The 22840-nt window shown below is 39.0% G+C and overlaps 1 protein-coding gene across 18 annotated transcripts in view; it reads left to right on the top strand.

Moving 5' to 3' along the window:
* The window catches only part of NEB (nebulin), a 99509-nt gene that overhangs the window by 52976 nt on the left and 23693 nt on the right, over window positions 1–22840 (top strand). For all 18 annotated transcript variants that reach the window (XM_082285258.1, XM_082285259.1, XM_082285252.1 and 15 more), the window contains exons 92-128: window positions 189–293; window positions 1196–1303; window positions 1392–1505; window positions 2351–2548; window positions 3154–3258; window positions 3703–3807; window positions 3887–3991; window positions 4479–4586; window positions 5242–5355; window positions 5788–5985; window positions 6808–6912; window positions 7142–7246; window positions 7518–7625; window positions 7900–8007; window positions 8351–8458; window positions 8974–9078; window positions 9167–9271; window positions 9452–9550; window positions 9727–9837; window positions 9994–10098; window positions 10316–10420; window positions 10695–10799; window positions 11879–11983; window positions 12255–12359; window positions 12856–12960; window positions 13177–13281; window positions 15475–15579; window positions 17113–17217; window positions 17319–17426; window positions 18720–18824; window positions 19442–19546; window positions 19666–19770; window positions 20392–20496; window positions 20583–20693; window positions 20897–21007; window positions 21454–21555; window positions 21670–21768. In XM_082285258.1, the coding sequence (XP_082141384.1) occupies window positions 189–293; window positions 1196–1303; window positions 1392–1505; window positions 2351–2548; window positions 3154–3258; window positions 3703–3807; window positions 3887–3991; window positions 4479–4586; window positions 5242–5355; window positions 5788–5985; window positions 6808–6912; window positions 7142–7246; window positions 7518–7625; window positions 7900–8007; window positions 8351–8458; window positions 8974–9078; window positions 9167–9271; window positions 9452–9550; window positions 9727–9837; window positions 9994–10098; window positions 10316–10420; window positions 10695–10799; window positions 11879–11983; window positions 12255–12359; window positions 12856–12960; window positions 13177–13281; window positions 15475–15579; window positions 17113–17217; window positions 17319–17426; window positions 18720–18824; window positions 19442–19546; window positions 19666–19770; window positions 20392–20496; window positions 20583–20693; window positions 20897–21007; window positions 21454–21555; window positions 21670–21768 (4110 nt within the window). The remainder of the gene's footprint in view (window positions 1–188; window positions 294–1195; window positions 1304–1391; window positions 1506–2350; window positions 2549–3153; window positions 3259–3702; window positions 3808–3886; window positions 3992–4478; window positions 4587–5241; window positions 5356–5787; window positions 5986–6807; window positions 6913–7141; window positions 7247–7517; window positions 7626–7899; window positions 8008–8350; window positions 8459–8973; window positions 9079–9166; window positions 9272–9451; window positions 9551–9726; window positions 9838–9993; window positions 10099–10315; window positions 10421–10694; window positions 10800–11878; window positions 11984–12254; window positions 12360–12855; window positions 12961–13176; window positions 13282–15474; window positions 15580–17112; window positions 17218–17318; window positions 17427–18719; window positions 18825–19441; window positions 19547–19665; window positions 19771–20391; window positions 20497–20582; window positions 20694–20896; window positions 21008–21453; window positions 21556–21669; window positions 21769–22840) is intronic.

Raw genomic sequence — 22840 nt, 5'->3', positions numbered from 1 at the left:
TTAAGAATACCATGTGGATTTTGAGGTGACACAGGGACATTTGCCTGGGTACTACAGTGGTTGGAATGTCCTACACAACATTATTGCATGATAACTTAAGAGAAAATTAATGTCTCCTTCTAATAGATGGAGTAGTAGTAATAATAATGATAATAATGTATTTCTCCTGTGTTTGTTTTCTTTTGTAGCTAAAATACAAAGAAACATTTAACCAGGAGAAAGGTCAGTATATTGGGTCTGATGATACTCCTGCTCTGCACCACGCCAAAGACATGGCCTTGCTCCACAGTGAGGTGAGATCCCATAAATATCAACCTAAGCACTGATTCCCTTGCTTTAAAAGCAACAGACTGGGGTGGACTTGAGGAACTGTTGTACTCTCAGTAGAGGCACTGGGAAAGTTATTTAATCCCTTTTTATTTCAGCTTTTCCCAGTTTGGATTATTGGAACCTGGATAATTTCTTTGCTTATTGAAGTGATCTTAAGGCACAGCTGTGTGATGCTTGGAAGTCATAATAGTGTGACAAAACCAAATATAATTCCATCCAATAATACCTTCCGAGACTACTGATAAATTTTAAATTTACTTTTTTCATAAGAAAGGAAAACTGTAGATGATTTACAGTATTAAGCAGTTACTTTTGAGTTGTCTCACTAATTTTAATGAGAAACCTCTATTTTTTGAAACTATAAGTGATTACTCGTTCATATGACTAGGCACTTCATAATTTTGTCTGAAGGTGAATATATTTAATATTTAACAAAATGTGTATTAGGAAAGTGCCACTGGCACTATTGTTTCTTTAATAAACAGCAGTATTTCTTGAAGATTTTCACAATTTTGATCATCTTTAAAATTATCAATCTCAATTCTATACTGCACTTTTAAACAAGAGTTCATATCTATATTTTGGATATTTTTATTACTCTTCTGGTGTAAATATAGTAAAGAAAGAAGAAATCAGCTCAAATTTGTGCTCAGGTAGCTTTCTGAAGTGAACACTTGTTCTGTGTGCCTCACATTGAATGACTTTTCAAAATGAACCTTCTCCATTTAATTTATTGGGACCCACTCTGTAAAAATATTGTGTATTCCATGTCATATCCCATGTGTGTATGAATGGCAGAGTCAGGCTTCTTGGGAAGTAAAATTGATTTTTTTCATCAAAACCTGTATGTGCTTTGTTTGTCTAGAAACATTATAAGAAGGCTTGGGAACTGAGCAAGCCCATTGGATACACTCTGGATGAGAAATACATTCCACTTGTGGGAGCCAAACATGCAAACCACATCAACAGCGAGGTCAGGAGGGATTTCCCATTCTTTCCCTTTTTTTCCCTAATATGTTGTTAGAATGAATGTTTAAAATTTCCACGTGAATATTTTTCAGCTTAAATATAAGGAAATATATGAGAAGCTGAAAGGCCATTACCTGGCTGGGAAGGATATTGGTGATTTCCCTGGTGTTATTCACTCCCTGGAATTCCAGAAAATGAGGAGCGCGGTAAGGAACGATCGAGTCTGACTGGAATATTTTCCATTTGCTTTATTGCACCATTTATTCCAGTGATGAAATTCACTATTTCATTACTTAAGCATAAATAATGCAAAGCTTAATAGAACTACGGAATCACAGGATCATTAAGGTTGGAAAAGATTTGCAAGACTAAGTCCAACCTCAACATTAATCCACAATAATATCAGTAAAAATTATTTCAACGTGTTTATGTTTCCTGAATGCTTATTTTATATGTGGGTTGAATAATTGAATTTTCAATGATTTAGGAGATTGAGAAGGTATTTTTTTAGCTATTAGAAATATTAGAATGAGGAAAAAACCCTTATTCTATTTCAGTGTAAGGATCTGAGCAGTAAAAAATGCCATGTGTGTTTCATTTCCTTTACAAATAAAAGTGTAGATTTTGAGTAGAAATAGGAATTTAAGAACTGGAAAAGTAAATGCACATTTGGTGTGTTGCTGTTCTCAGCACTGCACATACAGGATGTCATGCAGGGCATAAAATCAGTGTAATCCCAAATATTCTGTCTTTAATTAGATAAAAACCATGTTTGGAGCATGACTTTTTTAATCCTGAAGACTTGTTAGTTTCCTCACCAGCTGTTAAAACTGCAAGCGGAGGTAATTATTGTCCTTCTAGAACCTCATCAGAATAAAGGGTTATTAATATCCAAGTTAAAATTTCATCCTGTTGAATCCCCTGGGAGTTTAGCTACTAAATCCAGGAAATTTATCTCAGATTGTGCTGTCACCTTTTAGTCCAAAATCCAAAATTATGCAGAAAATCACTCTTATTTTCTCTCACCTTTTCCCCAATCTTTGCTTTTCAGCTGGCCTACAGAAAGAATTATGAAGACACCAAGAAAAATGTCCATATTCCAACTGACATGATGAACCACGTCCTAGCCAAGAAGTGCCAGTACATCCTCAGTGACCTGGAATACCGCACTTACTTCCATCAGTGGAATTGTTCACCTGAAGAAAATGATGTTATCCACGCCAGAAAAGCCCAGGAGATTCTGAGTGATGTATGTTTATCTTTTATTTAGAATCACAGAATAGGCTGAGTTGGAAGGGACCTATCAGGGTCATTCAGTCCAACTCCTGGCCCTGCTCAGGACACCCTAAAAGTCCCACCAGGAGCCTGTCCAAACCCTTCTAGAACTTACATGAACTTACTGAACCCATTTGTTTGACATTATAGAAGCCTTTCCCATCATTTATTCCAAGTTATTTAAATATAAAATACTTTTGAATGTCTTCCATGATATTTAAATATGAAATTAATAACCATGGCTTTAGATTCTTAGTACCAATCACTGCAGTGATCCTTATCTATTGTAATTGGGAATGCTGGAATTAGCACAGGGGCCAGTACAGCATCCAGAATCCTTCTGGATCCAGTGGGTCTGGAAAAGAATTCCCCTTGTTTGTTGGGATTGTATCAGCCCACAGCTGAGAGAATGGTGCTCATATTCTGCAGTCAGTGGTGTCTCAGCTTGGGCCAACCAACCTTCCCAATAAAATCGGAGGGTGTGTTAATTGCCTGGCTTATTAGTATGCAGAATTCCTTGGTTTGATTGGCAGAAGGCAAATTTCTTCCTAACTTAATGTTCTGTTCATTTCCATGTAGGCTGTGTATAAAGATGACTTAAATTGGCTGAAGGGACTTGGATGTTATGTCTGGGATACTCCACAAATCCTACAGGCTAAGAAATCCTATGACCTCCAGAGCCAGGTAAGTATGTTTTCCTTAAATAAATAAATATTTATATATTTTTTTTTTGCATTTATGTTTCCTTTTAGGTTGACATGTCCTAGTCCAGAGCAGAAGGAAGTGACTCCTGTTACATCAGAAATATTTTGTTCAAACTGTGATAGTACAATCTTTGAATTGCTTCTGTAGAGACATCACTTGTGTTATTGGAGGAGGAGAAAACTTAGGAGAATGGAAAGACAACTGTGGTTTTTAATTTCATTTTTCCTTGGTTCATCCTGGCTGTATATTGAGTATTTCTATTTTATGACCTGTCACTTTTGGAGTTGGTCTTAAGTTAGCTGTAATCCTCAATTTCAGTTGTAGAGATGTGATTTTAAAGGAAGCTTTTTTTAAAGGAAGGCAGGGGATTTCCAGGTAATTTTCAGCACTATAATGAGTGTTTTGTTGGTTTTGTTTCCTTAGATAAAATACACCTCTGCAGGGAAGGAGAACTTCCAGAACTTCAGTGTGGTTACAGACACCCCTGTCTATGTGACTGCTCTGCAAAGTGCTGCCAATGCCAGTGAGGTGAATCCCCACCTTTTCTACTCAGGATTGTCCTTCTGAGCATTGAAACAATTCACTAAACCCAGCTTTCATCTTCTAGGTGAAATACAAGGAGGAATTCCACAAAACTAAGGACAAGTACACAACTGTGACTGACACAGTGGATTCAGAAAGAATTCATAGTTTGAAACATCTCTATAGTGATGTAAGTGTTTCTACAGGATTTTTTTTCTCTTCAGGACCTTTAATGTGGGGTTTTTGTTTTATTTTGTTTGCTCACTCTGTTTGAAGATAAACATCCAAACAAGGAGCTTATCAAAGCCAGTGCTGGCCTCTGCACTACCTGATCTCGGGGGAGATGTTGTATTTCAGGCAAGGGCCATATTTTCCAAGTGTAATGCCAGTCTTGGCAAAACACCTGGATTAATAAATGGATTCCCTGAACAAAATTACACCTGAACAAAACTAAAACCCTCATATGAGAGCAGACATGAATAGTCAGAAAGCATTTTTATCACCCTTTACATGCACTGTCAAGATTAAACTTCATATTAGGTATTAATGTCTTATTTACAATATTTTACTGTGTGGTGTCTAAATAAAAGCAAAAGGGCTTTTGATTTCTATTGGTTGTTGGTTATTATTTATGAGAATTATTTTTCCACTCACACAAACTTTCTATTTCCCCACAGAATCTCTACAAGAAAGCCTGGGAAAAAGTGAAGGCCACCAGCTATGCAATGCCCTCAGATGCTGTAGCCTTAGCACGTGCCAAAGAACTGAAGCACAATGCAAGCATTGTAAGTGAATTAAATATTGTTTTTAATCAGATCATGAATTCTAACAATTAAATCCTTCATGTCGTGCATCTACTACGGATATAAATATTTTTTAAACTTTAATTTATCTTCCCTTTTTAGCTGAGACATAATATATATCTGTAGATAATAATTTTTCTCTGATAATTGTTTGGGTAACAATCCTTTGTGGCTTCTTGTCATGGAGAAAAAAGTCATTTTTTTTATAGTAATCCAAACTGAAAATGTTAGGGTTTTTCTAGTCTAAATGTCATGAGCCTCCAGGTCAGAAAAACACCAAAAATCTTTAAATAATGCTTATTAAGTATAGAAAACATCTTAGGCTTTACTGAACTTAGAATTAAGAGAGACCACTCCACAGATCTCTCTAGATGAAAGAGCTGGAACAATAAATAAGTACCTTACACTACATCTATTGATTTTTAAAATGCTCTAGTCAGCTGTTATTCTTACAACCTGATTCTTATGATGTGCTTTCTTCACCATTTCAGACAAAACAGAAAACCAAAATCCTGCTTTAAAGCCTTTCTCTACTTGTTGGACTCAACTTCTTGCTTAATGATGATGAGTTTTGTTCCAAAAACACAACTGACTCATCAGAGTCAGTTAATCGTTGCATTTCTTTGCTTCTGCTCAGGTCAAGTACCGTGAGGAATATGACAAGTTCAAAGCCCTGTACACCCTCCCCAGAGGTGTTGAGGATGATCCCAATACAGCAAGGTGCCTCAGAGTTGGGAAGCTCAACATTGACGTAAGTGTTGCTTCTGGACATGAGTTTTCCTGATAAAGCCATGCTTATCTCAGAAGCCACCCCTCAAAGAATCCACGTGCTGTGATCCAGACATCACATTCCCACGTGCATTTGGCAGTGTTCAGTATTTGCCAAATTCTAGGATACAACCATAAATTTCAGTTTTAATTCAATTACTGCATTGCCTGCGTGGCCAAACCTTTAGTGTAATTGTGGGTAAAATCATCATCTGCCTCCTTTTAACCCATCAGCACAATGAAAATTGAACAAATAATATTTCAGCTGTGTTGCTGAGATTCTGCAAATTACTTTTAGAGCAGGCCAGATACAAGTTTTAGTCATGGCCAAAGCGATCGCTCTCCCACTGACATCCCATGAAAACAGCAATGATTTCCTCCAAATTTACCGACAGTTTGTGCTTTAACTCCACAGCGTCTGTACAAAGAAGCCTATGAGAAGACCAAAGCCAGGGTCCACATTATCCCAGACATGGTGGACATCATTTCAGCCAAGGATGCCCAGAAGAAGATCAGCGAGGTCGATTATCGCACGCGGCTCCACGAGTGGATCTGCCTGCCAGACCTGCAGGTCAACGCCCACGTGCGAAAAGTCACCGACCAAGTCAGTGATGTAAGTCCACAAATCACCTCTTCCTGGCTCACTGCTGAGATCATTCCTTCATTTATGCTCTGTTAGAGGAAATAATTTAGTAAAAATTTCGCAGGAGCGCTCTGAAGTCGTCGCTTAACTTCGTTGTGTTGTGGTTTTGTAACACTTGGCAATGAATGTGTAGTTGAGATGGGGCTTAGTTGAATAGAATCAGAAAATCCCGGAATGGTTTGGGTTGGAAAGAACCTTAAAGCTCATCTCTTCCACCCCTTACCATGGGCAGGGACACCTCCCACTGTCCCAGAGTGCTCCAAGAGCCGTCCAACCTGGCCTTGGACACTCCTGGGTGTGGGGAGTCCACAACCTCTCTGTGCAACAATTTCAATAATTTCAATGCTATCAGTGTAGGCATTTGGGTCATAACATTACCCTTCTACCCATGCAGCCATCCCTGTCTCTAAATTGTCCTTTATTTGGTTGTATGAGGTGTGGAAACTTAGGAAGTCTGAGAAAATCCTGGTTGGGCAAAGCTTCTACACACTTGCCTTAGGTAGGTCAGCCCAGCAGTAGGATCTGGCAGTAAATCAGTGCCCAGTAGGATGTGCAGGTAGTTTTTTTAAAAAATCATTGGATTTTTAATTTATTGCCCAAATTGAAGCAAATGGAACAAAAATTAATTAAATTCCAAAAGGGATAGTTTTGATTTTCTCAAACAAAACAAAAAAAAAATCAGAGTGGTAGAAACTCTCCTTGCCATCATTTGACAGGGTGTTTCAGAGTGATTTAGAAATGAGGGGTTAGATCCTAATGGGATTCTTACAGGTTCCTTCTCTGATTCCTTAGGTGGTCTACAAGGATGATCTGAACTGGCTGAAAGGCATTGGCTGCTTTGTCTGGGACACTCCTGAAATCCTCCATGCCAAGCACGCCTATGACCTTCGCAATGATGTGAGTGCATAACTCTGGGTTTGCTTCTTAGTCTTCTTTTTCACTTCACTGTAGCTTTGTTCTGCTCCAGGTGTAGTCTGGAAAATGTTATTTATCCTTCTTGGTTGAAGGATTCATTAAATAACCAGCCATAGTTTCAATATACTTTCTGTTTCAGTGCTGCTTTGTTAAAAGAATAATTATTTGATAAAATAAATAGTAAATAGAGCTCTTTTACTTCTCTCTGCAGATTAAGTACAAATCTAAGGCAGAAAAAATGAAGAAGGACTTCACTGTGGTCACAGACACTCCTGTCTACGTCCAGAATGTGCTCAGTGCCTTGAATTTAAGTGAAGTAAGTGCTTGTCTCACCTGCCAGCCACTATTCCAAGTGCTGTTACCTCACCAGCTTTAGAAATGTGACTTTTAATATTTTTTAATAACTTAATTTTAATAATTTATTCATTGCTGGTTATCTACACCTCATTGTAGACACAATCACTAAAACCATTAGTTGCCTGAAGCCAAAAAACCTTCATCCAGTTTCTTTAGGAGCAATTCCCATTGTCTGCAAACAAAACATTCTGTGAGAGAACCTGGCAATTACGACTTTTTCTCTTTCCCAGGCTGTCTATCGTGGTGATTACAGGCAGAATGTCAAAGGCAAGATGATCTCTACTGATAAAACAGTGGATTTGGAGCGGGCATATAATGCAAACAAAATACAGAGTGAGGTAAGTACAAAACTGGGTTCCACAGAGTTTCTGATACTGGAACACCAAATTCTTTGAATGTCAGTATCTGGTTTTAGCTTTTCAGGTGAAGCTGCATGTCACTGCTCTAAAATGAAAGTGGGAAAATATCCTCATTTAAGCTACAAGGATGCATTTTAATGCAGACATGAGGGAAATCTTTTGCCAGTTGTGATCGAGGGATTTCTGAGATGAAGGGATTTTCCTCTCAGATATGGCTCACAGTTGCACAAAGTCTTCCTCTCTCCTCTTGCAGAATTTGTATCGCTGGGCTGGTGTGAATGCTCTGCCCACTGGATACAGCCTTCCCACGGACACTCCACACTTCCAGCATGCCAAACACGTCCAGCACATCGGCAGCGATGTAAGTCAGGGACTAAAGCCTTCTGCACCATGGGAATGCTCAGCAGCCCCAGATAAGGGACTCTCAGCTTGGACCTTTGCTATCAAAATATAAATTTCCTCAGCACTATGCAAATACCTTATTAGAGGCAAGAGAAATGGAATATATTATTAACCTTGGGCCATATGATAGAGGGAGAAATAATTATGATGTGTTTATTTATTTAACTCTGATACAGCTACATCTCACTTGTTTATCTCTAAAAATGTCTCTTTATAGAGCATAAATTGCTGTCAGAAGTGCACTGTAAGTAGAATGATGATCAGATTTAGTTTCTGTGTTGTTTTTGTTGTACTTTTTATAGCTGAAATATAAAGAAGCCTATGAACACATGAAAGCCAAGGGCTACACTCTGGGACCTAAAGATGTTGGCTTTGAAAACGTGAGGAAGGTCAATCAAATCATTAATGAGGTACAGTAAATATATGTATTTGCTTTCAGTTGTATTTGCAGTGCCCAAAATATGCATAATGAGAGTACGTTGACTGGGAACTTGTAGGATCCCTCTTCCTTTAGGCTTTTATTTAGAAAAGTATCCATCAAGAATGGTGAGGGATCATTGATCCAGGCTGAAACTGTTACCATAATATAAAATTGCAGCCTAAGTTTATTCGCTGTGATTAAAGTTGAATAGAAATTATTGTATCTGTGTAAAATTGGTTTGCAATAGTTTTGGGTTTTATATATATTTTTTCACTTTTTTGATAATTGGCTTTAACAGCATGAAAATTAAATATATGTATTTACATGTTTTTAGGATCAGAGTCTGAGATTCTCCTACTGAAAACAATTGTGGAATATCTCCACCTGGGTAGAAAATAGTAATTTGTCTAAGAAGTGCTTATGGTGTGCCCAGCTTCTTTGCCATTCAAGGTTTTCCAATGTTTTAAACTATGTTAAAGTGCAGAATGTTGTCTCTTGTGACAGAGGCTGTACAGGGCAACATACCACAAGAACAAGGACAAGATCCACACCACCCCTGACACGCCCGAAATCCGCCAAGTCAGAGCCACCCAGGAGGCTGTCAGTGATGTAGGTGCCCTCCTAACAGAACAACAGAAGAAACTGGGATTATTCCCTGAGCAAACATGTGAAATGCTGTTTTGTTCTCTCTTTTCAGCTGATCTACAAGTCAGATTTCTTCAAGATGCAGGGACACCTGATCTCCCTGCCCTACACCCCTCACGTGCTGCACTGTCGCTACGTCGGGGACATCACCAGTGACGTAAGCAGCTGCTGCTCACACACCTGGTGGGAGGCCCAAAACTTCTGTACTGGCAGTGGGATTGGGTTTCTCTCCCTTCCATTCTATTCTGGAACAAAAGAAATGCTTTGTAACTGTGTTTAAGGACTGATGATTGAAATTCTCCCAAAAGTTGACTGTTGATTGTGATGTCTCTCATAGAATAAATACAAAGAGGACCTGAGGTGGTTGAAGGGCCTGGGTTGCTTCCTGTATGACACTCCTGACATGGTCCGTGCTCGTGAGCTCCGGAAGCTCTGGGTAAGACTTCTCCTCTGGGAAACGAGTATGACAGCAATGGATTTGTTTCTGTGCATGCAGGAAGTGAAACACATGAAAACGAGCAAAGAATGAGAGGATTTTGTGCCATGCAGCCAATTAGCACTGCTGGGTAGCACTATAACATTTCCTTTATTAATACTGCTTTTCCTTTCCAGTCCAATTATATCTACACAAGTACTGCCAAGAAAATGTGGCCTAAAGTCAATGTGGTGTTGGATACCCCTGGATACAGAACAGTGCAGGAACTGAAAACCCATCTGAGTGAGGTAAATTCTGTTATTTCTGCCCAATTTTGTAGCTGTAATGAACCCTTCCCTGCGGTTTTTTTCTGAAATAAATGAGAAGTTATAATTGCAAAGCTGTGATTGTGCAGCTTCTAAATAACAGCAGAAGAAATAATTCCTGGACCTGTTTTTTCCCAGCTGGTTTACAGAGCTGCAGGCAACGAGCTGAAGACAAAATACACTTCTGTCCTTGATACACCTGACTTCATAAGAGCCAAGAAAGGACAGAAAATACAGAGCCAGGTGAAAAATTTGTGCTGATATAAAACCAGACAGGGGATACTTCTTAATATGTTGTTAAAGTACAGCAAAAGCTTTTCAGACCTTTTAAAAACGACTTGAAATTCTTAAAAGAAGCAGTGGCTATGTGTATATTGTGAATTTGCAGCTGCTTTTCAGAGACATAAAGTAGAATTTAGTTGAAGTGTGTATTTTTTTGATTATCTTCTTCTTGCTGCAGTACTTGTATGTGGAACTAGCCACAAAAGAGAGGCCCCACCATCATGCTGATGGTCAGACTCCAGCCTTTACACATGCCAGGAATGTCAAGGACATGATCAGTGAGGTAAAGTCTTGGTTTTTAAATTTGGTACCATTATGCTGAACTCCTTACAAGTTTATTTTATAATTTTAGTGGTAATTTCAAGGCTCAAATCTGTTTAGCTTTCACTTACTTTTTTTCTCTCTTATACTCAAATTCCACGTTTCCTTTGTAAGTTCTGATAAAATAAAACCTTCTGAAAATATGTTTCAGTATTTTGTAAGATAAGCTTTTCTGCAGATTGGCAAATGCTTCTAAAATTGCAATTATCACTCCTCACTTTTGCTGTGTCTCTTAGAAAAAGTACAAAACCCAGTATGAGAAGATGAAGGACAAATACACCCCTGTCCCTGACACCCCAGTGCTGATCAGAGCCAAGAGAGCCTACCTGAATGCCAGTGATGTGAGTACTCCAGGAACACTCCTGCTGCTGCTTTTCCATGGATTCTTTATGGAAATAACAGAAAAAAGATCACTGGAGAAAAAACATGCAAAGCAGAGAATATCTCAGTGTGGGTCATAAAAATGTGCATGTCCATTTCCATTTGAAATTAGGGTTAAGTTTTGATTTGATTCCACTTTAAGGCCTTTCCCCCCCAGTTATTAGAATTCATTTTCATTTCCCATTGCACTGAAGTGTGGTCTTACAACAAAGTAAAAATAGACTTAAAATAATTTGTTTACACATCAAGTCTCCAAATAGAGCAGACTGGAGTGAAGTGATTGATGCTGGGGCCAGGATAGAATAACTTTTATCAGCTTTTTCATCTCAGTTTTGTGTTAGGAGTAAACTGCCCTGCCACTGAGAATGTGTTCATTTTTTAATTCAGAAGTAGATTAGAGAGAAAAATTACCTGAGCTGCTGCACAGGAGGTTGGTAAGGTGAAATGGATTTTTTCAAGCGTGGAATAGTTATTTGTGATTTAAGGCAATTAAAAAATGCTCATTTGTGAGAGCTTTTCCATATATTTCAGAACTAGCAGGATGTGAAAGGACACATGCAGGGCTGCTGGTTTGTTCTAGGGTTATTTAGTCTTACTGCTCTAAGAGTGATTTTTGAATACTGCCAAGGAGCATCCCAGCTCTTCTGTACATGGGAATTTCTCCTCTGAGAAAGTCTTTCTCCACAGACTGGGATGATCTTCCTGCTTTCTTCTGGATGAGGACAGGGAAGAAGGGATAAGTGAATTTTTATACTGAAAGTGGCACTTGTGCCATTCTAGAGAGCAGTCCTGTGATGCAGGGATGTTTTTTCTTCAATCTGAAAATGAATTGGGTGAAATTTTCTCTATTTTTCACCATAAATCTCAGTGAAATTACAGCTGATTATAGGCAATTGCAGCCTCTTAAAATTCCTCAGGGCTTACTTTGGGATGTCAGGCAGCAACACATCCCTGGATATCATTCCTGAGAAGTGAGGAATTTAACTGAAACAATTCCTGGCACGTTAATCCCTTCTTTTGTGTGTTATTTTCTTCCCAGCTGCGCTACAAAGAAACCTTTGAGAACACCAAGGGCAAGTACCACACAGTGAAGGATGCTCTGGACATTGTCTATCACAGGAAGGTCACTGATGACATCAGCAGTGTATGTACAACATCTTCATTCCTAATTAGTGTTTGCCACTTAATAACCTAAAATAGGCCATTTATCCTTCTGTTCTGTTTAAATATGACAAATAATTAGAGAAATATCAGCATTATTAGTGTTGATTTCTTTCTTTCTCTGGAATATTGATTGCTGTTGATGTTACAAATTAATCTCTTTTCTACTCTTTTAGTTCTGATGTTTCAGAAAGAGAGGGGAATTGGAATGTTCTCTTCAATTGTTTTACTTAATTCTTTCATTTTCTCTATAGATCAAATATAAGGAAAATTACATGAGCCAGCTGGGAATCTGGAGATCCATCCCAGACCGCCCAGAGCACGCCCATCACCGCCTGGTCACGGATGCCATCAGTGATGTGAGTTCAAACAGCTCCTGCATGGCACAGGCTCAAAGTTACCAGTGGTTTCCAAAATGAAACCCAAGCCTTCTTTCTCAACAAAGGGAAAGGAGGTGACGTTTTTCAGTGATTTACACTCTGCCCTGGCAGATCTGGGAACTGACAGAGAGAATCTGATGGCTAAAATTGCAGCACATCCCCTTGTCAAATTAGCAAATCATCTTAATTTCAGTTGTATTTGCTTAGGTTTGTTTAACCCTGTAATGACCTTTAATTGTACATTTCTGGTCATACACAATGACCCCTTAACTGTACAAGATTATTTGTAATTCTCACAGGAACTCCAATAGCTAATGTTAGATTAGGTGTGTGAATAAACTGAGTCCATCAAAAAAATATGAAAAACTAATTTATTTTATGATGGATGCAACTCTGTTTGCCACACCTTGTGTTGAGGTTCATTTCAACACCGATTATCTGCTTAAAACTGAGTCTTTTTACTTCTTTTCTAAAGATCAAATACAAGGAAGACCTGGCATGGCTCAAAGGCACTGGCTGTTACGTGTGGGATACTCCAAGTTTTGTCCTGGCAGAGAAGAATAAAGTGCTCTATAGTGGGGTGAGTGAAACCCTCTGAAGTGTTGCTGAACAGCTTTTGACATTTGCTGTACATTTACAACAATTTGTTGCTGTTAGAAAAGTTGAACTCACAAATGTAATAATTCCCCCTTGATTTTGCCACAGGTTACCTCTAAAATCACATTTTCATTGCCTTAATCCTTCTTCAGATTAACATGGGCTGGGTTTTGTGTGTTTGATTTTTCTTTTGCTCCAGTGTAAGTACAAGGAGAATTTTGAGAAGACCAAGTCCCAGTTCAAGTACGTGGCTGACTCTCCAATCAATGAGCATTTTAAATATGCAACTCAGCTGATGGATGGGGTAAGTAAAGATTTCTCTCGTCTCAGGCTTAAGTAGTTAGTCTGTGAGTAAATACAGAGTTGAAGGTTGTCCTTCTTTATATTCAGGCTTGAAGATGCCTTAAGATCATCCTCAAGTCATGAAAGACAAGGTTGTTGTTTTTCTGAGTATTAGCACACAAAAGGTTTGCAGAGCCTAGAAAGTGAAATCCCCACCCCTGTTCATTAATTTTTCATGGCAAAGGAGCTTTTCCTTTGCTGACTTAAATAATGCTGATGGTGTGGTAACACTGTGTTGGTTTCCATCTGAAAAAGGCATAGAGAGAATTCCAATTGCTTTCCTAAAACATTGACAAAACCTTTATTGGTATTAGGAAGACAGTTTTGTCTTTTTGAAGTTACCACAGCTTGTTTAATTTCAGTGATTTTTCAGGAATTTTTCCACTCTACTACTCAACTTTTTCTTGTTTTTCTCCTGTAGTGCTAAAGAAACAATTTACACAACCTAATAGTGAAGGGGGTTAATGAACACCTCTGGGTTTAAAAATCAAATCACCACTGTAGGATTGCTGTTCTACACCCCCAGGACAAATTCCATGGTAAACACCATGTTCAGGGTGACTCCTGTCAGCTTAGAGTTGGAAAAGCACATCAAAATCTGATGCTTTTTATCAAAGAAGCAGATATTTAGATTTATATCTTGATATTTCTATTTCACCAGCCATTATGTTGTATCATTTCCTGTCAGTAAGTTTATTACTGTATTACCTGTTCTAGGTAGGGAAAACTGTTTCGCAACAAATACCAGAGTTTTCATGAAAATTGTTCAGTCTTTTTATTGTTCATAGAGCAAATAAGGAAAAATTTAATATCATAAACGTAAATGGGTAAAAGTTTACCAGTGGGGGCTCCATACATTAAACTGAACTTGCCTAAGTATCTTTTGTTATTTAAGTGATGTTTTTAGTAACATCTCATTGTGTTCTCTTTGGACTCAACTCAGGAATCTACAATACAGAGTTGCTTCTGCAGTTACTTTTCATGAAGAAAGTCAGCCATAAAATTGCTTATTGAAGGGATGGAATATAGACATCCTTAAATTGTAGGCCTTCCAGAGGCAATTTAGAAATGCATTTACCATTTGGAAATCCCCTTCCCTTCCCTTCCCTTCCCTTCCCTTCCCTTCCCTTCCCTTCCCTTCCCTTCCCTTCCCTTCCCTTCCCTTCCCTTCCCTTCCCTTCCCTTCCCTTCCCTTCCCTTCCCTTCCCTTCCCTTCCCTTCCCTTCCCTTCCCTTCCCTTCCCTTCCCTTCCCTTCCCTTCCCTTCCCTTCCCTTCCCTTCCCTTCCCTTCCCTTCCCTTCCCTTCCCTTCCCTTCCCTTCCCTTCCCTTCCCATTTTTAATGTATTTTTTCTCTTTTGGATATGAACTTCAACCCCAGCCTGTAAAGAGGTGATAACAGTGATCTCTCTATATCTTAACTCTCTCTTATTACACTGTATTATGCTATTCTGAGCAGAAATTATATAAAGCTGCCTATGAGAAGCTCAAAGATAGGTACAGCGTTATTGTGGATGATCCCAGGAATCTGCTGGCCAAGTGGGGCAGCACTCTGAGCAGTCAGGTACTGTGGGAGCACCTGGAGCAGCCCAGAAGCTCTCTCTAAAATCTCTGTGTGCCACGTTCACACCCAGCAGTATCACAGCCCTGTGATACTGTGATGGTTCTTCACTCGCTCACACAGTCTCCATCCTGCCACCCAAAAAGGAGTCACTTTTTGTGTGAGCTGCTCTGTGCATCTGTCCTGTATGTACTTCCATGATTGTGCATCAATGGACATCAGGAATCCAGTCCCTCTTGAAGCCACTGGAGAGGTTTTAAAAAATGCAGAATCAAGCATTTATTTTTTAAAACCTCTCTTTTTCAAATCATTTCTAGATAAAGCAACAGGGACATATTTGCCTTAATCTCTAATTTACCTTCATCTCCCCCCAGAAATGATTAATTTCCCTAATGTGAGTGTAGGCAAATTTTTTAGTATTGACTCTTGACAACAGTGCTAATTATTCAGATGTAAATTGTATGCACATGTGGATGGATACATACAGCACCTTGCCTAAATCTCTCCACTCTCCAAGTGCCTGGGATCTAGAGCTGTGTCGTTGTTCATGTTGTTCATGGGTCTCTCTTGTCCTTGGTTGCCATTTGCATGGACAGAAAAGCTATAAATCCTTTGCCAAGATGCTCCTGCAGCACGGATGCAATGAAATTCTGAGGCCAGATATGCTGACAGCACTCTACAACACATACCTGTGGAGCCAGGTAATCTGCAGAGCTGCTGCTCTAGGACACCTTAGATACCCACTTTACCTGCTTGGACTTGTCATATTTACTGCTCCCTAGATTTCCATGGAGTTCAGACCCCAAAGCTTCCTCACTGTGCTTAATGCTGGCTGTGATAAAATAAAACAGAATATCTGAAACAATATTTGCTGTCACGTGGACGTTGCTCAGCTCAAACTGAGCTTGTCCCCATTTTCTCCTTGCATTATAAAGAAATTGGTATGTGTTGCACATATTTGTATAGAACAGCAATTTTCCATACATTTCAGATATTGGCTGTTAGCTCTTCCTGGTATTTCCCTAACCCAATCCTCATTCTGACACCATTTCTTGGCCTGGCCACCTTTCCATAACCCCAGTTCCTTAATTCAGAAAGAACATGATGGATTTGACAAGGAGATTCCAACATTTATCTCCCACTCTGCCCAGAATGGTATCAGACACAGAACAGTTATTTCTGCTCTGAAATCACAGCTGCTGGCAGTAACCTCACCCTTTGCAGTGGGAAAAATGATTCCTCATCAGGAACTGGCATATAAATGATAGACTGGAAATACAACAGTAGGAAACAATTCTGTGTGAGGGAATTGTAATTCTTTGTTATTGCCTGTGCCAATAGTGACACTCTTCAGTAATAAATTACTGAAGGTCTTTCAGACATTTCTCTTCCATTTTTCTGTGGATTTCTATTCTTTCATTAAAAACTCCTTGCAGGTAACTTTGAGTATGTTTGAATTCAAAAAAAGAAATGTCTGACCTTCATGTCCCCCCGAGTTCTTCGTGTTATCATCGATTATTTGTTTATCATGTTTCATATTTTGTCTGTCACAGTCCCGTTTCAAATGCATGGTTTTATTTTCTGATAAAGGGTAGAGCATGAAAATTTGTTTTTAAAAAATGTGTTTTAAGTTTTTCCAGCTGCCTTCAGGCTGTCTACAATGAATTCCCATTCTTGGTGAACAGCCTGTTCTCACTGAACTCTGTGAAAACAGGTTTAGAAACCCAAGCAGGGCAAGGTGATCTTTAAGAAAATCATTACCAAGCACAAATCCTGCTGTCAAAGCCTTTAAAATATCCTGGCATTGTGATATATTTGGTATTGTTTTTATCTTCTGCTGTGCAAGATGATGAACATTTCATTCTGATCACAGAATCATTAAGGTTGGAAAAGACCTTCAAGGTCACCAAGTCCAAGTTTCAACTGAATATGATGAATATTTAGGAATGAGATACTGTCCATTATGAAGTTTAAAAGTCACTGCTCTGCCAAGATTGATTTTTTAGCTCAGTCACGGAGATTTTGGCTTGAAATAACCATAAAATTAATCAGACAAATAAACAGGCAGCCTCTTAGGCAAGGAAGGAGTTTGCAATTCAGCTCACGGTGCATGTTCTGCTTTCTTTGGCTTTGTGGGAGGGTTTTGCAATTTTATCCGTGGGTATAATCCCACCTCTGGAAGAGATTTTGTCTTGCCTCAGTGTGATTAACTTGGAGCCTTCCCCCATCTCCAGATTCAGTACAAGAAGGACTATGAGAAGAAGAAAGACAAATACACCACAGTTCTGGATACTCCAGAATATTTACGGACCTCAAAGGTCAACAAACAGATCAGTGATGTAAGTGTGGATCCTTTGGCGTGGTATAATCACCCCTAGGGAATTTCTAGCTGACACCAAGGATTCCAAGAAATAATCCAACCCCAAATTTGTCCCTTCAGATTATTTACAAGTTGGAATACAACAAAGCCAAGCCCAAGGGCTACACCACCATCCAGGACACGCCGATGCTGCTGCACGTGCGCAAGGTCAAGGACAGGATCAGTGATGTGAGTAAATCCTCTGTGGCTGTGGTATCAAAACCACACAAAATTCACTTTTGGACTTGATAGCCAATGTTTTTAACGCCTATGTAACACTGTCAGTGAAAATCATCACCTACTTAGACCATATTGCCCTGTAAAATATCTGCATTCAGTGCTTTTTCAAAACCCCCAGTTTTTCAGGAAGTTTTTCATATAATTTTCTCCTGGAGCTCTTGGAACTTTTTTTTACTGGGGCAAACCACCCCTCACTGGAAATAAAAGCCATGAGCGGGAACTGATATCTAAATCATTAATTTGGAGAAGTTTTTTTCTGGGTTTTCTTCCTCTAGTGGCTTTTTTTTTTTTTTTTTTTTTTTGAGGATTGAATAAAATATTTCATGCATTGCTGTGTTTATTAATTTCTTGTATAGATATTGTGAATAGGTAAGGTAAATATTCTGATCTAAAAGAAATATGTTTTGATTGTGGGGCAATAGAAGAGTAAAAATGAGAGAGAAAGGAAGAGGGAGTGGATAGAATAATATAGGATTTAGGAGTCCTGGTCCTAATTCCTTCTCCCACCCTTTCTCTCTGTCCTTTGTATTGTTGTTCCTTAGGTCTCCACAAATAAAATGAGGGTACTAGCACTTCTGAAACTCAGTGTGGTACTGGCAGAATAAGTAGCCTGAATGTCATTCAGATGCTCTGTAAATTTCTACCTAATTAGTAAATCCAGTAATTAAAAACAATCATTTTATCCAGATGCTAAAGTGGATCACTGAGAGAAAGAGATGTGAATTGAAGGACATTTTCTAAGTTCCAAACTGAATGCTGAGATTCTCTGAAGGAGTTTTCAGTTAGTGTAACTATCAGAAAATAAATTTCTTTCAAAGATTGCTTTTAGCTGCAAAAATCTAGAAACAGGCAGAATTACTGCCCATGAATAGATCCTGTTACACCTCAGTCTGTGCCTCGTGGTGAGTTAGAACTGCCACATTTTCTGCTTAAAGAGAAGTGCTGCTGGAGAGGACCCTCCTTCAGGCAGGTGCTTGATATCAAGTTGCATCAATGGAATTTTTCATGGAATCCCAGAATCACTGAGGTTGGGAAAGCCCTCCAAGACCATCAAATCCAACCTGTGCCCAATCCGCACCTCATCACCAGCCCAGAGCCCTGAATGCTTCTCCAGTCATTTTCTCCTGTTAAGATTTTATCCAGACAGGAGCAATTTTAATTAAGTTTTTCACATTTTGATGCTTTTTTTGTTGATGCTGATATGATCTTTGTAAACGTTTTTACATCTTTGCCTTTCTTTAGCTGAAATACAAGGAAATGTATGAGAAGAGTAAATCTCACTGCAACGTCGTGGCAGATTCAGTTCACATTAAAACTCCCAGACACGCCTACAAACTGAACAGCAACGTGAGTTCTGTCTTGTTCATGTTTTAATTTTATTCTGGAGGGTGTTGGGAACTGGCAGTGGAAGCCACAAGGAATTATTTCCAGTTCCACTGAATTTTTTGGGCATTGTTTCTAATCCTATCCGCTGCTAGGATAAAGTGTATTTTAATTCATTTCATACTAAAGTGCTCACTCTGGCAAGTTGTCCTTGAGGTCCTTGTATGTCACACAGCCTGTTCTTCCTGTTGTCCTTTGCTTTCCTGGCAGAGACACAGCTGTCCCAGGAATTCCCTGGAATGATGCTCACGGAAACAAAGCAAGAGCTTTATGGGAAGCTGTCCTGTGTTTTTTGTTATTGGTGACCCATTTCAGTAGGAAGGATTTGAAAGTTCTCCCCTTCTCCAAAGTCAGGACATCATTTCAGTCCTTCATATTCCTTTCTCCCCCTTCATTTTTCTTTCTGCACCCAGCAGTGGAAAAGCTGCAGTGTGCCTGACCCAGAGGAAAGCCCTAATCTGGTGTAGATGCATTTTCTTGCCTCTTCTCACAGACCAAAAGAGAATTGGCCTGTGTATGTTGTGTGCAAGGTACCCAACTTCCAATGAACTCTCTGTCTGTTTGGTTTTCCCTGTAAACAGCTGGATTATAAGAAGAAATACGAGGCAGCCAAGGCCCACTGGCACCTGATTGCTGACAGGCCTGACTTTGTCCAAGCAGCCAAGTCCTCTCTGCAGCAGAGTGATGTAAGAAAATCAGAATACCCTGAATATTCCGTTTTCTCATCTCCCCTGTTCAGAATTTTTAAAAAATTGGAGAAGATCTGAGACTCTCTTACTTTATCTCTTATTTTTTCTTCCTGCAGTACGAATACAAACTGGACCGGGAGTTCCTCAAGGGGTGCAAACTTTCTGTCACAGATGATAAAAACACAGTGTTGGCCCTAAATAATGCCATCCTGGCCAGTGATGTAAGTACTCAACTCACCTTTCCCCTCCAAGTTCTCTGCTACCACTTTACTCACTACTTAACTGTTGCATTGGAAATACAATTGGATGAACCGTGAAGCTTTGAACAGATGTTCTCAGTCTCACTTCATCTGAATTGATTTATTTAATTAACAAATTGACTGAATTAATTTCAATTAGTTTGGTCTTGTAAATGCCACAGGCCTAGTTCATGGATTAAATTAATATTCAAAGTTAACATTGCCTGAACACCCCTAGACCTTACACCCAGGTGCATCTCTGCATTCCTGGTATTGAAATGGAAATGTCTGGAGAAAACCACCAAAACCACTGCAGGTATAAATTGGGAATAGCACAAAATATATTTGATAACTACCCAAAAGATTGTTAATAATAAAACAAAATATCTTTAATAATTACTAACAATATGTTAATATTGAGTATATTAAAAATATTCCGAGTGAGAGCCATAGGAATATATGGACTAGGCTGTAAAATGTCAAAATATGGGATTTTCTACAAAATTTTGCACTAAAAACCAGACACAACTGTAGTAATTATTTTTTAACCTGTCAGAAGACAAAATGCTCATTATTTAAACTGAGATCTTTCCTTCCTGCTAGATAAAATACAAAGAGAAGCACAACAAAGCCCGAGGGACCTACCACGTTGTTCCAGACACCCCTCAGATCCTGCTGGCTAAGAATGTCAGCTCTCTGGTGTCTGAGGTAAAACATCAGCAATTATTTATTAATTTCATTTCCTTCCATCCTTGAACTGCTGGGTTTTACCTGGTTTTCCCCTGTGCTTGCAGAACAAGTACAAAGCGCAGAGCAAGAAGCAGCTGCCCCATGGCTCTTTCACAACCCTGCCCGAGACGCGGGACACCGTCCATGTGAAGGAGGTGACCAAGAACGTCAGCGAGGTGAGTTCAGACCCAGCTCATCATCTCCAAAGATAAGATAAGCTTTGGCAACCTGAGCTCCAAAAACTGCAGCCACTTTTGGGAATGAGGTGATTCCTCTTTATCCAGCTACAGCAGTCTCAGGGAGCTTTTTCTAAGTTTCTGTAGCATTTTCCTCCATGTGACATTAAAAACTCACATGTGGCCCTTTCTGCTCTTGACAGACAAACTACAAAAAGAAGTTTGTGAAGGAAAAAGGCAAATCCAATTATTCTGTCATGCTGGAGCCTCCTGAGGTGAAACATGCCATGGAAGTAGCTAAAAACCAGAGTACAGTAAGTTCGCCTTCTTTTTCCAATAATTTTGTAGGTTATGTAAGCAAATTCAGGTGGAAAAACCCAACTTTATGGATTTCTGAATTTCCTCCCAGCCTCCATGTTCAGGTGTAATTTTGAAAGATGAAGGTACAAGTATTTACAAATATAAAAATGCACTAAAATAAAGGATTTGTGCTTCAATCCCATGGTAGCATTTCAAGTAATGTGGTGCAAATCACATCTAATAATTTTTTTCATCCCTTCAGACACAGACAGAATTTCGCACATTTATTTCTTCACTTGTAGACAACTTGCAAAACCAGATTCCCAGATCCATTCCTTGTGAATTTATTTCCAAAATAAACCCATGCACTTTCTCAGCAACGTTGCTGTGTCCTTTACTGTGTATTCCCCATGAATAAACCTCATTAATTTTCTTTCCTCTGTCTTTTTCCATGGGTTAGATTGAATACAAGAAGGATGCCAAGTCCAAGCTCCACTACACACCCATAGCAGATCGACCAGATATTAAGAAAGCAACTCAGGCTGCCAAGTTAATCAGCAATGTGAGTGTTTTCAAGTCCTCTGGATAATCCTTTAGCATTAATTTCACTACAAAATCCAGTAGAATAATTAAAAGAGGATTTCCTCACTGCCAAAGGATTTATTTCTTTTATTAGATTGAATATAAGAAGCGTGGAGCAGCAGGTGTGGGTGTGACCATGCTGGGGCGTCCAGACATTGAGCTGGCCAAGGAGGTGTCCAAACTGACCAGCCAGGTAAGGGCAAAATGAAAAGTTGGTGAAACTTCAAAGCAATGAGAGAAATGAGAAATAAAATTAACTTATAATGTCGCTGTTATAACTGAAATTATTGCCAGAGTAGGGGAAAAGGGAAAGGAAGGGAAGGCTTTAAAATAAAAATTAAATACCAGTACAAGGTATTTCTTTGTTAAACTTTTCCAGTGTTATTAATGGAAGTATAAAATCTTCTTCAAATGATGTTGTGACAAGATCTTTTAAATGCTGAAGTGTTTGTCCTGCTCTTTTTTAGCCCTTTTGGGTACTGGCTTTACCAGAACCAGCCTTTACCTGACTCTTATTTTCCATCCTTTGAATGGACACTCGGTTTCTTTCAGCCACTTTCTTTCTACTTTGTCTTTAAAAGGATCTTGTGGCAGGACCTCAATCCCTCTTGGTTCTTTGTCTCCCCTTCCTGTTTGAATTCTGGATTTTTGCCTTTCTGACCTTGCTTTCTTGCTGCTGGTTGTAGGCAGAGTACCTCAAACAACACATGAGAGGCCATGGAGCTGCTTCCTATGACACACCCTGGATGAGAACCTTTAAGAAAGCAAATATGCTAAGTAGTCATGTAAGAGAATTTTAATTAAGTGACATTAATGCCATCGTTGTGTATCTGTCTCTTGCTTGCATAATTATCTTGCAATTCTGTAGCACCATGTGAAACTTGAAATGTTGTTCTGTCCTTCATAATGGTTTTGGAGCTTCCAAGTTTTTTAATGGAAGTTTCTAGTGCACTCACCTAATGTGAAAACTCACCTTTTTCACCCAAAAAACCGTCAAATTTGAGCATTTATTGTCTAAAAATGCAAAAAAACCCTGGATATATATATAAATAAATGTGTATGACCAGCCTGAGCAGTGGTGCTGGTAATTTTCAGTAAACAGTCACCAGAACTTCATTTTAACTCTTCTAGCTATTCTATTAAAACTTCATTTAAACTTTAATGAAACTATTTTATTGGCTGGAATTTCATAATGGAAGAGCAGACTATGACTGAATCAGTCCCACTGAGAAGTGCAAACTGGACTGGTTTGAGGGCTCTTTGGT

This window comes from Coloeus monedula (genome assembly GCF_965178545.1).
Source record: "Coloeus monedula genome assembly, chromosome: 7".
Lineage (NCBI taxonomy): Eukaryota > Metazoa > Chordata > Aves > Passeriformes > Corvidae > Coloeus > Coloeus monedula.
This window is presented reverse-complemented; position numbering and strand designations above follow the sequence as displayed.